The sequence below is a fragment of the Callithrix jacchus genome, chromosome 3, assembly GCF_049354715.1.
Source record: "Callithrix jacchus isolate 240 chromosome 3, calJac240_pri, whole genome shotgun sequence".
NCBI lineage: Eukaryota > Metazoa > Chordata > Mammalia > Primates > Cebidae > Callithrix > Callithrix jacchus.
In genome coordinates, this window is record NC_133504.1 from 4,965,714 (window position 1) to 4,982,549 (window position 16,836).

Sequence of the window (16,836 nt, forward strand, 5' to 3'; positions counted from 1 at the left end):
CCCACTGCTTCCCCACTGCCTGCTTTCTACACAGCCCACTGCTTCCCCACTGCCTGCTTTCTACACAGCCCACTGCTTCCCCACTGCACAGCCCACTGCCTGCCCACTTGTCCATTCCTGCCTGTGTCATCTCAGGCCTGCACCGCCATCTCTGAGTCGCCACACACAGCCTTGTTCTGGGCCAATTTCATTTTATTTAAGCAGGTTGGGTACAGATCCGTAGACAGCAGTGTCCCATGGATGACGTGTTTACAGAGGGACAGTCAGGTGCTTCCTGGAGTTCCACAGTTACAGTCTGTTATTTCTGTATCTCATGGTGCTTTGTTTTACTTTAATACTTCATTTTAAAAATCAAAATAATGGGCCATAATGGGCTGGGCGCGGTGGGCCACCCCTGTAATCCCAGCACTTTGGGAGTGCCGAGGCGGGCGCATCACAAGGTCAGGAGTTCAAGACCAGCCTGACCAACATGGTGAAACCCCGTCTCTACTAAAAATAGAAACATTAACCAGGCATGGTGGTTGGCACCTGTAATCCCAGGTGCTCGGGAGGCTGAGGCAGGAGAATTGCTTGAACCGGGAGGTGGAGGTTGCAGCAAAGCGAGATCACTCCACCGCACTGCAGCCTGGGTGACAGAGAGACTCCGTCTCAAAAAAAAAAAAAAAAAAAAAAGAAAAGCAAAATAATATTGAATTATGTTGCCCTCTTTGTTTTCCATGCATCTGGTTGGTGCCTGCGGTTCTTCAGTCGCTTACCTAACTCAGAGCAAGCTCTTTCAACACTGAGCCGCAGACATTTAAAAACACTTCTAGGAGCCCAGCACACCCTGTAAAGTTCTAAAGCACTTTTACTTAAACCTCCGACCGCTTATATCTTCCTTATCTATGTACTTTATGTTAATTTTTCCTGGTGTTAGGCCTTTTTACTGTTCTTTCTTAGCTTCTGTATAAGAGAAGTTAAAGGTATGGTTAAAATAGGACAGTCTGGGCAAAGGCAGGGTGAGCGCAGGTAAGTTTAGCTGACTCAAGATAACATTAGGTAAATTAGTTTTGAAAAAACAAAATGTGATTAGTCATTGTACCCTGAGACCCGTGGTGCTGGTGACGTGAGCTCTCGAGGACGGAGAGGCTATTTTGCTTTACTGAGAATCAAAGAGTCTGTTCTGTCTTGGTCCTTAGTGCAAACAGCTTTATAGGTGGAACTTTGTGTGTTACAGGCGTTAAGATAGAATTTATAATTACGAATAGAGTTAATAAATATTTAGGGAGCTTTTCTTCTATTATGGAGGGGAAAGAAAATGAGAAATAACATACTCAGATAGAACTGGTATACAGTTTGTGTCATATTTTATGTATTCACAAATAAAAACAGAAGACATACATATTTTATGTATTCACAAATAAAAACAGAAGACAGCCCAGCTGCGGTTCCTAGACAGAGATGTTGAGGAAGTCCCATTGCAGAGCGAGGCCTCCTGCCTTCTCTGTCTTCTGAGGGAAAACGTGGCTTAACTTGGGATTATTTGTTTTATCCCAAATCGGCTTTGGGCCTCACTTATTACAGAAAGTAATAAAACTGTATTTAAAAGTATTTAAAATTGGGTTCTTCAGTGACATTAGCCACATTTCAAGCACATAGTGGCCACATGTGGCCGGTACTACCCTATTGGACAGTGCAAATTACAGAACACGCAAATCATCACAGACATTTCCGTTGGACAGTGTTTTCCTAGAACGTTCATGGCTGTGGTTCATGGATTACTGTAAAATAGAAGGGTGGACACGCCGAAATCACCGTAGGGTGGAAGAAAGCGACCAGAGTAAAAGGAATTGCCAGGTGACCCGACTTCTACATTTTCCCGTGGTCGTTTCCCTTCCTCTGCTTATTCTCTAATAGAGCAATTAAAAAGTGGTTCTAGGCTGGGCACGGTGGCTCAAGCCTGTAATCCCAGCACTTGGGAGGCCGAGGCGGGTGGATCACGAGGTCAAGAGATCGAGACCATCCTGGTCAACATGGTGAAACCCCATCTCTACTAAAAATACAAAAAATTAGCTGGGCATGGTGGCGCTTGCCTGTAATCCCAGCTACTCAGGAGGCTGAGGCAGGAGAATTGCCTGAACCCAGGAGGCAGAGGTTGCGGTGAGCCGAGATGGCGCCATTGCACTCCAGCCTGGGTAACAAGAGTGAAACTCTGTCTCAAGGGGGAAGAAATAAAAGTGGCTCCAGGTAAACTTCCTGCTGGGTGACGTGAACACGGCCGCAGACTTTCCTTCCTGCAGACCCGGGACTCTGCCTTTTTACAGTGCGGGGTCGTCCGTGACTCTTACTGTGGATCCCAAGTGCTTGCTCTCTCGTTGCAGATGGACCTGAGTCATATTCAGAAATCCTATTTTTTTTCCTTCTCTAGCTACAGTCTTTCTTGTTTATTTATTTTTGAGACAGTCTCACTCTGTCGCTTAGGCTCAATTGCAGTGGCTTGCTGTCAGCTCACTGCAACCTCCACTTCCCAGATCCAAGTGAGTCTCGTGCCTCAGCCTCCCAGCTAGCTGGGATGATGAGTGTGCCACCACACCCCACTAATTTTTGAATTTTCAGTAGAGTCGGGGTTTTCTCCATGTTGACCAGGCTGGTCTCCCAAGTCCTGGCCTCAAGTGATCCACCTGCCTCAGCCTCCCAAAGTGCTGGGATTATGTCACCTGTTTTTATCTACAGGGCTGATGTTGGAATTCATTTTTTACAGAACCAAAGTCTCCTGGTTTCTTTCGCTTTTAATGTAGACTCGCTAGATTTATTGAATTTCCAACTTCAGTACTTTGCTAAATAACGTTGAGTAATCAACTTAATCTCTCTAAGCCTGTAAAAGTGGAGATCTCTCCTCATATTTGCATATACATATGTGAAGATATGTACATATATATGTGGAGATAGCTCAGTTTTTTATAGGCTTAGAGAAGTTAACATATATATGTAATAAAATATTAAAGCATAGTACCTTGGCTAACAAGCTGTCAGACTTGAGTGGCTCCAAATAACTGTCCGAGTTTAAGGTTCTGTAAATTAGGGCAGTCGTGCTCTTGCCCAGGCTTGGCTGCTGGCTGGTGGGTCCTCAGTGGCCTCACTCACGTGTAGGGCGATGGTGGGTGGGTCGTGTGCTGGAGCAGCACAAATGTCTTCTCATCCAGTCACGTCCACACTTTCCTCCAACAGAGAGTTGCTGGGAAGAGCCTTTGCTTCCCGTTCCCTGTTTTCTGTGTGTGGCTCCTGCACCGCCATTTTTGTCTGCACCCTGTGCTCTAGTCTGTCTTACTGTTTCTCACATGTAGTCTTTGCCAGCTTCTGGCCTCCATCCTGGTTTCCTGCAAACAAGACCGTCTTGCTCCACTTTCTGAGTGGACAGTACCACACAGGTGACCGAAGGCATACATCGCTCCAGCCGTGTGGACCGTCTCCCATGACTGTCTTGCCCTCCTGGCCCCTCGACGTTCACTTTCTTGTCGACCGACCTACTGTGCGAAGTCTACTTATCTCTTGAATTTTGAGACGTTTGGAGATGGTTTTGGTATTGATTTGTAAGAAATGTCAGAGTACAGTTTTATACTGAAGCAGTATAGCTGATGTGACATTCTCTCTGTTCTAAATGAACTCATCTCTAATGTCTAAAGTGGCACTGAAAGGCCGTGAGTGGTTCGTTAATGGTGTTTATCAAGTGCAGGAAGTTTGCTTCCTTCGTCGTGCATACAATTATGGGGTGAACTGGTAACTGCTCATTGGTGAGAATGTACTGTGGCAGCTCTCAGCCCACCTACCTTTATCATAGTTTTATTATATAGAATGCAATATTTTTCTGGACCAAGAAAAGAACGTTTTTCTTCCTTTCTGTTTTTAATTTATCAGCGCTTGCAGAAGAGGAAGATAAAACACAGAAAAGAAAGCAATTGCATGTACACTTTTCTGCCTTTGCCTCCTCTTTTATCTCCTGACTTGCTTCTTGGGACCTATTACATGACATGATGAATCATTCCTTTTTTTTCCCTTACGATTTGTGAAAGTCACAGTTCAGAGTTCATGGAGAGTTGAAATACTATAGAGCAGCAAATTACACAGTTAAGTGTGATGGAGAGAAAAAAATGCTCACCTGAGTCTCAGGGGAACTAATCCTACTCCTGGCTTTGCTAACGGCTTGCTAGTGGCCTTGGACAAGAGTAACTTCTCTTTGGTTCAGGCAACTGAACTTGATAATCTTAAAGGTTTCTCTCTAGTTCCGAAGTTCTGTACAGTTTCTTTTTTCTTTTTTGAGATGGAGTCTTGCTCTGTTGCCCAGGCTGGAGTACAGTGGTGCAATCTCAGCTCACTGCAACGTCTGCCTCTGGGTTTGATTTCCTGCCTCAGCCTCTCCAAGTAGCTGGGACTACAGGCACACACCACCACGTCTGGCTCATCTTTGTATTTTTAGTAGAGACCGGGTTTTGCCATATTGGACAGGCTGGTCTCGAACACCCTAAGTATATATCTTTCTGGGATTTGGCAAAAAAAAATTGCAGATGAGCACAGATGTCAAAAATGAAAAAGTGGATATACTTATTAGGACACTTCCTACCTGCCAGGTTAATAACAAGTAGTGGGTATATGGGACAGTGGTACTTTGGAATTATGTTTGAAGTAGGTGTTTCAGGAGGGCAGGGTGGGGTAATGGTGAGCGGGAGTGAGACGCACACAGAGGCGTGAACGAACGTGAACACAGAACACATTCAGTAGATGGCTTCACGTGGCCAGAGTGCAGGGGTTCAGGTAGGTGGTTAGGCACTCAGTGTGGTTGATAGGTGTAAGGTTAAGTTCACCTCTGAAAGACACCCCAAATGCCCAGTATTTCATTGCTTCATCAGGAACTTCTGTTTTCTGTGTTCTTTGTATGAAAATCTCATGAGGAGCCCTAATTTTACCCCTTTGCAGAGTGGGTGCGCACCACCTGGTGCCGGCCCAAAGGACATTCGTGCACAGCCTCTCTCTGGAGGTGGCATTAGGGGAAAGTGCAGCCTTGCTGAGATTCTTTTTGCTAAGAATGTCGTGAATGTAGAAAGAAAGTTTTCTTGTTGCTGTTACTTGTTTTGTCAGTCCGACCTATCCTAACGTGTTCTCTGCAGGTGACCCCACCTGGCAGGGTTTCCTGCAGGACCTCGCTTTGCCGGTTGTCTCCTGTGTAGGTGGCGATGGTGGCAGAGCTTCCTGGGCGGGGAGCGCGTTCTGCGTCTGCCTTGCTCCTTGCTGTCCTCACCGGCCCCCCGGGGCTGTTGCACCCTGGAAATTTGGCTTAGTGTGATTGAGAAGCTGAAGTGTAAACCTTACTGAATTTTCATTAATTTAGATTTCACTGGCCTCGGGAGGCTCATGGTGACGATTTGTTAGTGGAGGTTTAGGTCCTCCTCCTCTCTCCTGTTTACAGTTGCACCTGAGACAGTCTCTTCCTAAAGGAAATACTTCTCCCTGTCTGCTTCCTGCGTCACTCTCTCTTTCCTTCCAGGCTTCCCCGAAGGATGTCCTCCTTAAAATCCTCGCCTTCGGCTTCCAGGACACCAAGCTTCTCTTCAGCACATGGCTTCCTAGGCTGAAGACTGGCCTGCTCTTTTCTTTTCCTTTTTTGTAGACCTACTGTTCTTTTTAGTTTCATACTCACTCCTGTGCCTGTGGTCTGAGTCACACCTGTCTGTGTGCCCACGACTCCCTCCCTGCACTTCCGACCTGTGCTTCTCAGTACCTGAGGTTCTGCCGGCACCTGACCGCCCTTCGCGGCACCTGCACACCCTGCCTGGAAATGTGTACTGACGGCTTCTCATAAGCTGTGAATTTATATCATTTCTAGGTGTAAAGTGGTTTACGTATCTCTCTTACTCTAGCACATATTTTTAACTATGGTCTTTCATAGTTTCAAGAAATTCGCATGTTCACACATTTAGGTGTTTCTTGAGGATGAGAGAGAGCTGCATGGAAAGGTGTACGAGAGCATCAGTCTCTGCCCTCAGGGGTTTTCAGGGTAGGAAAGGGACTTATTTTTAAATGAGGGGCTTTAATACCGTGGATAATGTATGATAGGAGGAATAGTAGAGTTGGAGAATCCAGCAGCAGGAAGCCACACCGGCCCCACTGTGAGTTTAACCCACTTCGTTTAAGCTAAGGGGTGAGGCAGTGACACAGGGCAGTCAGGCTGAAATGGAAAGAAAGGGGCATTACTGTTCATTGCATTGGGATGGAATTAATTTCAGTTAACGGAAGAGAAGAGAATTAATTTGAGATGTACAGAACATGCAGATAATTGCAGACCCAGGAAGGAAGGAGGTAGTCAGGTAGCCTTTGGCTTTATGTGGATTTTTTGTTTTTGAGACGGAGTCTTGCTCTGTTGCCCAGGCTGAGTGCAGTGGCACAATCTCGGCTCACAGCAGCCTCCTCCTCCCAGGTTCACGTGATTCTCCTGCCTCAGCCTCCTGAGTAGCTGGGATTACAGGTGCCTGCCACCATGCCCAACTAATTTTGTGTGTTTTTAGTAGAGACAGGGCTCCATGTTGGCCAGGCTGATCTGGAACTCTTGACCTCAGGTGATCCACCCGCCTTGACCTCCCAGAGTGCTGGAATTGCAGGTGTGAGCGATCATGCCCAGCCTTTTTATGTGGAGTTGGTAGTGTGGACATAGGTGCGGCTTTTGTTAGCCTTCTTGTGTGCTGTAAGTAAATTGTAAAGTGGGGAATTGTATTTGCTCACAACTATTTTTGCGCGGTGCTGTTGGTGCGTAATTAAGTGCTCTGTAGAATATGATTTTGCAGTGAACTAGCTGCTGTTCCGGTGATACTACCATTTATCACACCTTCTTGGTGGGCACATCACAGTGATCAGATAGGGCTGATCAAGTGGCTTCTTGTTCCTGAACTATTTAAAACCACAGTTACGGGAGGGTGGTACATTTTTGATAGGGGGAAAAAGGGATTAACTTAAAAGGTTTTCGACTAATGAAAATTAAGCTTGTGCCACATTTCAGCATCATTTTTATACCCTTTAGCAGTGTGAAGCATTTTCCTGGGGCCCTTTTAATCTGCAGGTATGGGTTGCGAAAACCCCAGTGTGGAGCTGTGACATAGTCTCCTGTTGTTTTTGTTGAAAAGAGACTGTTTCATTGAACTGTGAGGAAAATAATGTTGATTGAGATTCTTACTAACTACGTAAGGAAGAAAGAAACCTTTGAATTAAATGAAAACACAAACCTTTCGATTACAACTGTAGAGAAACATTTTGAATAGCCCTTAACTGGTAGTTCTGTGAAATTAGTTAAGATTAGAGGAGAAAATAAATTAGATTAATAAAGTCTATTCTTAAACATGAATTATTTGAGGAAAAAACCGCAGCGCTGGCAGGAGAATGTGTGGCCCTGGCAGTCATCCTGCCACGCAGGCCCCACCTGATTTAAGGCCGGAGGTGCAGCCTCCCGCCAGCACCTGTCCTCCATCAACATGGATTGGGGGCAGCATTTTAGTGGTCAGGGGAATGTCGTTTGTATGTTTGGTGAAGCACAAGAATATATTTTATAAATTGTAATTCCTTCGGGTTACAGCATATGCTGACCGTTTAGTAGTTATTAAAGTTCTCAAGAGAGGTCAAAACTCATATACATATTCTGGTTGGATAGAAAAAAATTTTTTTTTTAAGAATATGGAATTTCTTTGAGAATCATTTATTTTCTTTCATGGAAAATTAAATGAGCAAGATCACCTGGAAAATCGCATTACAATAACAGTTCTTTATGAGAGTGGATAAGTCAAAGGTAATCAATTAGAGTTTTCAATGGCCCTTTTTCATGTGGCTCTAGAAGTTTTTGTCAACTCTCCATTCATTATCTCTTGAACAGTTAACGGAGATGGATGAGATTGAAATCCTGGATAACTTCATCTCACTTTAAAAAAAACCTTTTCTGACAAAACATATATTGAAACTACTAAGAAATAGAAACTGAAACTGATTTGAGTTTTTCCACTTTAATATTTGTCCTGTATGGAATATGTTTATAAGTCATGAAAGTGAGAAAATAGGAAGTATGTTGTTTGTAGATAAAATAACTAACCATACCTGGAAATCAAATTTCTTTAGTAATCTTTGTTTTTCCCCTTGAGAAGAGTGTGGTTTTTATTGCAGTATTTTGTAATGGACCTTATTTTGTGAGGATTAACGGACTGCTGTCATTTTACAGGTCTCATCACAACTACGTCAAGGAAGCTGGACCGAGAACAGCAAGATGAACACATATTAGAGGTGAGTATTTTTTTTTATCTTTAATACTTAAAGATTCGTAGTTGTAAGTATCATGGGAAAGAATAGTCTTGTTCCCATTAACTGGTATTCTTAGCTGTTAACATTTTGTCATATTATTACCTACTGGTTATTAGGGAAAAGGAATATAAAGAAATTGTTAACGAATATAGCTCGTGTTCCCTTTACCCCCCGTGCCATTCCCAGAATACACAGCCACTGTCATGGGCTCCATTCACGTCTTTGTACATTATGCTCATGCGCACACAGGGAGCAAACACAGCTGTGGATAGTGTCATTTGGAGTTCACCTGCATTTCCATACGTGATGTTTTTCTGTAGACATCTTTTTTTCCCTTTAGTATTATGTTTTTGAGATATGCTTATGTTGGTATTTGTACTTCTAGTTCAACCTTTTTAACTAGAGGTGACTGTTTCCAGATTCAGGTTTTTTTTTGCTCTTAAACAGTTGCATTATTTTTGCATTTTAAACTGTAAATTGTTTAGTTTGTGCTTCTTAAATGCCTCAAAAGTAAAAGTAGATTGAAGTCTCAGATGTGCTCTTCTAGAAAGTTCTAATAAAGCTTCTCATTCTCATGGGTAATTTAAAATGCCTTCTGGTCCTTAAAAAACCCACAGCTTCTTATCATTTATTGGTCACCTGGGTTTTGGCTAATTAATAGTTAATAACATTGCAGAAAAAGACGATGTGTAATTTGAAGAGGGGAGGCGGCGTGTAACGTCGACGTAGATTGGTGAGATCACGGGGCGTGCCATCAGGAAGCAGCCAAGAGACGGGCAGCCCGTGGGGCGGGTCTAGAGACACCCCGTGTCCCCTGTGGAAGCTGGTGTTTATTATCAAAGCCATACTCAAAAGGGCCACTTGCTTTTGTTTAATTATCATTGCTCGTTTCTAACAGTTTTATACTTTTATAGACAAAATTCTAAACTGTCATTTTTGAAATCCTCTTCTTATATTGCTGTTTATGACGCTGCCTGCTTCATTTCATTTTATCCTTATTCAGATTTTCCTAACTTGGTCAGTCAGTCGCTTTCATAGCTGTGCAGTGCGTGTATGTCTGTGTGCATGAATTGGGAATACCCTCTAGAAACGGTGGTTTCACAGACACAGTGCGTTCCCCGTTAGGAATTTCTTCCCATATTACATCTAAGTTTTTAGTTCATAGGGTGTGTAGTTCCCTTGAATTCATTTTCTTTGTGCTGGAGCAGAGTTTTGAATTTTCATTCTGTCACTGCAAGGATTGACAGAAGGGGTGAATGCTGTCACTGACAAAAATAAACAGATGGCAAAGAGGCGAGCAGCAGTTCAATTGACATTTTGCTCCGTTCCTTGCAAATGTCACATTAATGGCATACCTTGCTCCAGAGCCCTCTTTTCTTAGTGCATATCAAAGGCTACGTGGAAGCAGATACCAGATATGTAACACTTTGAAAGTAGTATTTACACATTGATGAGACGTTTTCCCTCCAGCGTTCATATCTGGTGTATTTTCCAGTAGGGCCCTTTCAGGGTGGTGATTTGAGAACCGGTGGCATCGATCTGACTGTCTTAGAGGTAGTTTGTCTCCACTGCATGTTGAAAGCTGTGACTAGCTACTGGTCTTGAACCCAAAGTTGGGAACAATTTGGTGATCAATGCCAAAGGAAACACAGTGCTTGCTCGTGTTTTTCTTTCCTGTGTTTCTAAAGCTCATATGCAAACTGATGAAAAGGAAATGTTTTGAGAGTTTAAAATAGTAAAGCTTGGTTTGTTTTATTTTGAAAAACCTTAGGCGGGTAAATAATACAAAGCAGGACAGCCACTGAAATACTTTTGACAAGCACCGTGAGGATGTAGTCACACTTTCCTAAGCAACAGGATTTACACCTGCCAGGCTTCAGTCTACTGTAGTGTTTGTCGTATTTGGTGGTTAATTTGGAAGGACGGTGGGGCTGTGGGTGGGGGGAAAATAAGTATTACTAATATCATTACGTTTAATCTACCCATTGATATAAACATGAACCCTGGATTTAAGGGTGAAACGGTCTCTTACAAATGTAGAAACAGTCATCAGTGCGGTCCTCAAGACTCTCTGATATTTTTTCCTAAACAGAATATAAGAATATATGGATAGTGTACTTAAAATGAAAGTTATTTTACCTTCATTTTACTGAAAATCTTATTTAATAAGTTGATCTTAAATTTAAATGTTTATGTCCACTCTCCTATAAAACGTCTGTAGAGGAAAACAGCCACAATAAAACGGTGATTACTAGTATTAAAACGTGTACTGTTTAAAGGACACCTTAGCATACTTTATTGATGAGTTTAACATTTTTAATGTGACGTATGGAAATTTTATTTTTAAGTACATAGAATATATATTGTTTTTAAGAAGACTCTTTAAATGTGTAAAGCAGAATCTTCCTGTGTCTCTTCCATGACCTAAAGGTACTAAGTTTTTAGTAGCTTAGCATCCAGTTAGAGCAGTGCGAGGGGAGAGCCTGCTTGGTGAGGAAGGAGCTCGAGGGCATGGCTGTTTCTTACCCCTGCCGGCCCTTGACTTTCCCTGTAGAGATGGGAAGCCTCACCTCCGTGAGGCTGTTGTTGGAATGAGCAGGTGGTGTGTGTGTGTGTGTGTCCTCACGCTGCGCGAAGTGTAGAGCTTTACACACCTGCCAAGTAGCATTAGGAAGAAGGGCTCAGTTTTTATATAGGGTATCTTAACATGTTAATCTGTTAACTTTAAAATGCAGGTTACTGTGACAGACAACGGTAGTCCCCCCAAATCAACCATTGCCAGAATAATCGTGAAAATCCTTGATGAAAATGACAACAAACCTCAGTTTCTGCAGAAGTTCTACAAAATCAGACTCCCTGAGCGGGAGAAGCCAGACCGAGAGAGAAATGCCAGGCGAGAGCCCGTCTACCGCGTCATAGCCGGCGACAAAGACGAAGGCCCCAACGCAGAAATCTCCTACAGCATCGAGGACGGGAACGAGCTCGGGAAGTTTTTTATTGAACCGAAAACTGGAGTGGTTTCGTCCAGGAAGTTCTCAGCAGCTGGAGAATATGATATTCTTTCAGTGAGTTCAGATCGTAGTCTTGTAATTTCTTGTACGTTTTGGCTATAAACCTCATTTTGTGCTTCTCCTCTAGTGACTTTATTTCTGTTTTGGAAGCGGCAGAAGTGTTTGTGGCTCACCACCCCGTTAGGCAGTGCGACGGGTCACGTTTGGGAAGCATGGGCTTGTTTCCCTTTTCATCTGTCATTCAGGGAGCTTATTATTTATGTTGAATGTGGTCATGAAAGGGTTGTTCTTTTATCAGGCTTTCAAAACACGGTATACAAATGTTAAATGTCTGAAATCTGCTCAGTTTAAGACCACACCAGTCTGTGCTTCCTTCATTTCTGGCCCGTAATTTCCAATCTGCTGTTTTTAATGCCCTCTGCCCGTATTTTATAGATTAAGGCGGTTGACAACGGTCGTCCTCAGAAGTCATCAACCACCAGGCTCCATATCGAATGGATCTCCAAACCCAAACCATCCCCAGAGCCCCTTTCATTTGAAGAATCGTTTTTTACCTTCACTGTGATGGAGAGTGACCCCGTTGCTCACATGATCGGAGTGATATCCGTTGAGCCTCCTGGCGTACCTCTTTGGTTCGACATCACTGGTAAACATTCCTCCTGGTTTCCATTGTCCTTAGGGGTTATGCTGAGGAGAACCTGCATATGGTTTGATGAGTTTTGTGCACGTTTCAGGATTTAAAATTGGGAATAAGATCAACACGTGGATCATTTGCTTTAAACTATAATGTTTTGATTGCAAAAACTTTTTAACAGTATGCAGCATGTATTGTTTCAAATAGGTGCTCTATTCTACCAGGTTATTAAAGATTTTAGAAAGTACATCACAGGCAGAGTTACAGACAAAGCCCTGAATGTCTTGGTCCAAAAGCACAGTTTCTTAATGTTTAATTATTGGTATACAACCTACGGCCTGTTATTACTTTTAGTGAGTACGATTGGGAACTTTTGAAGTGACTATGCCTGTGTGACTCTCACATGTGAATATTTAATGAGGAATAAGCTTACAGACTTTGATTTGTATACACTTAAAGTTATTGCGCCAGTTACGAATTTTTAGTTTTATTTACCCCATTTTCAGTAGTAAGAAGGATTCATTAGATTATTTCCTCCTCCAATAAAGTTTACATGTTAAAGCCATTTCTTATTTGTCATGTAGTTCAGATGAGACATTGAGTGTAATACCGTATGCAACGTATTTTTAAAGTCTCACGTCAGACTTCGGCATCCTAGATTTCTTTCTGTTGTTTCCTTGCATATCAGTTACAAGGATGTTTACAAACGGGAATGTCTGTTGCGATTCATTCCATCTAGGGGGGACTTTATGTCCATTTTTCCTCTTCTGCTCCTTAGTTATGTTACCTCCAAGCCCCCAAAAGTTGCAGCTGATGGACCCAGACCACTGGGTGAGTCGGGCCAGGCCTTGCCTTTGGAACTTTCACGTGACATGGTTGGGCTGTTTTCCCAGTTTGGTGATTGTATGAAATTGATGGCATCGATGCCTATGAAACCATGACTATGAACATACTTTTAAGGGAAGGGGGAAAAGAGACAGTTTTCATCGTTAGCTCTAATCCCAATCGTTTGTTTGCTTTCTGTTAATTTTTATCACGTTTCCAGATGGACAGGCTGCTGCTGTGCAGTACTGACCTCGCCGTGTCACCTTGCTGTGCTTGGACCTGGTTTGATTGATTGCTCTTATTCTGTGCTTGCTTTCCATGTGTGCGTGCTGCTTTTTGGCTGTGCCAGGAGACACACTTGCTAGAGAAGTTTTTTACGTCTTTCAGATGACTTGTGACCCGAACTGTACAGCAGAAGGTATCTGCTGAGATCACATAATTTGCCTCAGATTATGAGATCTAAAATAAAAGCCTTGTTTTTCCTTTAAGTTTTTTTGTCTCCAGTGACTCTTCCGTTGCTGTTCCTTTTCATAGTGTACGCATGGCCACCCATCCCACCTGCCAACGTGTTGACACGTGAAGCTTACCCAGCTGCATGGTTTCAGGTTGCACTTAAGACGTTGTGTGTGTTTTGTTTCTTGGGTAGATGTAGTTAGATTTTATCATGACATTAGACCTCTCTTTTCATCCCATTTCATTTCATGTCTCAAAGTCAATGGATTTCAAAAGAGTTTTGTCAAAAACACACCTGACGATGCATTTGGACAATCTCAGTAGGATAGGAACTCATTTCATCAAGCTTTGCGTTTGTCAGAAGTGGGAAAAGAAATTCTTCTCAGATAGTTTACAGTCGCCAGGACTAATTGAAGTTAATGACCACTATTTTTTTCCGGAGTGAACACTGATTTTTAATAGCTACTTTGTTAGGGCAGTTCGCTCAAAGTGTCAGAAAGTGTTGTTAGTAAGTAAACTTTTAAATGGCCAATGATGGTTCGTATTACCACTGAGATACAAATGGAGGAGAAATTCAGAACCCCTGAAAAAGCAAATGGACAGTAACTCATTCGCAGTATTAGCAACGTCTTTGTTTTCAGAGCCGCCTTGCTTGCTGTCAGGTGGTCTCTTGCCTTACCCAGCATTGTCTTTGTGATTGGCCACTCTTCTCTTCTCTTTCAAGATGCCCCGCCTTGGAAGCTCTTTGCTAGTATATTAGAAGTTTTTCTCAGTGCCATTAAGTATTAGAAAGCTACCAAATAAACTACAGACGGTCATCCTGTGACCTGTTTTTACTTTTTTTTTGTCCTAATTTAAACTAGGTGGCAATTACGACAGTCACTTTGATGTGGACAAGGGGACTGGGACCGTCATTGTTGCCAAACCTCTTGATGCAGAGCAGAAGTCAGACTATAACCTCACAGTCGAAGCTACCGATGGAACCAACACTATCCTTACTCAGGTAACGGAACGGCTAATGATGCTCCTGTCAGAGGAGGATTGAGATCACGTGCCGACTTGGCTCCACAGGCAGTACGAGCAGTGGGTTCTGCCCTGCGAGGTTCTCAAATCAGAAGTTCCTGTGTTTGTATAGTTTAGGCACGTACGCGCTAGGAATTTATGTTCAGGGGAAGAAAGTTGATTGCAGATCCCAATTTAGGTTTTGCATATGGTTAAGCAGTTTCGAGAATTTTGAAAGAAGACTTCGAAAACCAAACCAATGTAGTCATACCATAAACATCTAATTTTGTACTCATTTTAAACTATATTAATGTAAACTACATCACTGTTGAGAATGAATTCAGTCATTTTCCGTAAAACTGGCTAAAGTCATGAATCTTCTAAATCGCTTTTTTTGGTTCCCCTTGGTTGCCTTAAAGAAGGCTGTATAAAGTAACTAATAAGGTTCTGATAATTCCTTTAGCACCTTTATTTGTTCCTATATGATAATTGAGGTGGCCAGATTACGGGGATTTCAAACGTAAGTGTTAAAATCCTGTCAGTGAATTTTTTGTATTTTTTTTAGTAGACATGGGGTCTCACCATGTTGACCAGGATGGTCACAATCTCTGGACCTCGTGATCCACCCGCCTCGGCCTCCCAAAGTGCTGGGATTACAGGCTTGACCCACTGCGCCCGGCATGGTGGCACGTGCCTGTAATCCCAGCTACTCAGGAGGCTGAGGCAGGAGAATTGCCTGAACCCAGGAGGCGGAGGTTGCGGTGAGCCGAGATCGCGCCATTGCACTCCAGCCTGGGGAACAAGAGCGAAACTCCATCTCCAAAAAAAAAAAAAAAAAAAATTCCTGTCAGTGAAATTTAAATTCTCTTCTTTCTTACTTTCTTTGTTTCTCCGTGTGGGCTGTTTGCAGTGTACAGAAGTATTCCTGGAGAGAATCATCCTGAGGTGTCAGGAGGGAGCAGAGTGTCGTTCATTCATTCATTCATTCATTCAACAAGCATTTCTTGCACATTTGTTACATGCCGGGCACCGTTCCGGAAGCTGAATAGTCAGAAACAAAACAGGCAACAGTCTTGCCCTGCTGGAGCTTACACTGTGATGCTGGAGCTGAGGGCTTGTTTATGACCTACTGTGGCCTAAATGAAAAGCAAAGAAGTTAAATGTCAAAGAATGAGACGCTTCTGAGTTTCGATATCGGGAGTTAGATTATGCTGTTTTAAGTCTTAAGATAAGAATTATAGTCTGATGTCTTTTCAATTAATAAGTGGGTAGATAATTTCAAGCCATTTATGAAAATATTTCTCCAAATGCTTGTGTTTTTAGTGTCTGTAAAATTGATATATGTACACTCTATGCCTTGGGTTATTCTGAGATTATCTTGTAAAAGTTCTAATGTGTTAAAATGTCACTTTTGTTGGTAGCTGTTCTCATTCTAGAGAAAAGTGGAATCTATCGATTTTCTCCCTTTACACTTAAGCCCTTGTAGTAAAATTTTAGAGCAGGAGAATGAGAATCAAAGCATGATGAATTGTGATAAATCTTAACAGGCTAATTCTGAGAGAAGGATTTAAGGGCTGTAACTGTTGACCTGTTCACAGAATCGACTACCCAGAAATCTAACAAAAGGAGCTTTGTAAACAATGGAAAAGGCCCTGTGTGCCAAGCGGTCTCATTACGATCTATCTATGAATAATTAACACTGCTCCTCTTCCCACTAATTGCATTCTTAATTAGTGCAGTTAAAAGTTGAGCATGAAATATGACGTACATCAACTAAAATTCCTATAAAACCAGGAAATACATTCTAGTTTTCTTTCTTGGGGACACAAAATATCTTACATTTCAGCCTCCTTTATACTTCTCTAACTCATCTGGGGCCATCCTCAGAGGATCTTGATGCTGTCTTAATTGCTGGCAGAGAAAGGCATTCGGACTATAGGAGAACAGTGAGCCCAGGTTGACCTGTTAAGGTGTTGGGCAAAGGGAACGATGTGTGTTTACATGATTTTTCCTCTTGAGCTGAATCTGGGTGGGCCGGCGGGGGAGCAGCAGCTGCCGTGGGGAGTAGAGCACAGAAATCAGCAGGGCGCTGAGGCACTAGGATACAGCGGGGATGAACTGAGACATGGAGGTAACGCTCAAACATCGGCACAGCAGGTTTTGTGTATCCAGGTCACGGGCCGCAGACACAAGTTTGAGAAGATTTAGGTGAGCATTGGTGGGTCAGGCAGGCAGCCTCCAGCAGAGGCATGCGGCGGGAGGCTGTGAGAATTGCCAGTGCCCTGTGTAGACGGCTCTTCTGGCTTTCCTGGCCTGCGTGTGCTGCTTACAACACTGACCGGTATCGACTCCACTCACATCGCTTTGTCTTGTGTCTCCTGGTAACTGACCAAATCCAGTTACCTTTTTCTCTCTTGCATTCAAACAGCTTTGCTTTCCTATCTTCTTCCCCTTCCTCTCGAGATCAGCGTGGTGGCCTCTGGAGCAGGTCGCTCAGTTAGAATCCTGGCTCCACCTCTTATGTACGTCTCCACAGGCAAATAGCTGTAACTCTCTGTGTGTCCGTTTTCTCATCTGGAAAGTGGGGCTGGTGGTAATCATCCT

General features: G+C 43.0%; 1 protein-coding gene across 14 annotated transcripts in view; it reads left to right on the forward strand.

Moving 5' to 3' along the window:
- The window catches only part of FAT1 (FAT atypical cadherin 1), a 140,821-nt gene that overhangs the window by 78,029 nt on the left and 45,956 nt on the right, over positions 1-16,836 (forward strand). For 8 of the 14 annotated variants that reach the window (XR_013532745.1, XR_013532746.1, XM_035292462.3 and 5 more), the window contains exons 4-8: positions 8,228-8,289; positions 11,043-11,372; positions 11,754-11,964; positions 13,127-13,195; positions 14,094-14,233. Coding sequence is in view for 12 of the 14 variants with exons in the window: in XM_035292462.3 (XP_035148353.3) it covers positions 8,228-8,289; positions 11,043-11,372; positions 11,754-11,964; positions 13,127-13,195; positions 14,094-14,233 (812 nt within the window). In the remaining 2 variants the exon portion in view is untranslated. The remainder of the gene's footprint in view (positions 1-8,227; positions 8,290-11,042; positions 11,373-11,753; positions 11,965-13,126; positions 13,196-14,093; positions 14,234-16,836) is intronic. The other 6 variants (XM_035292458.3, XM_078366080.1, XM_054252681.2 and 3 more) reach the window with 1 other exon arrangement.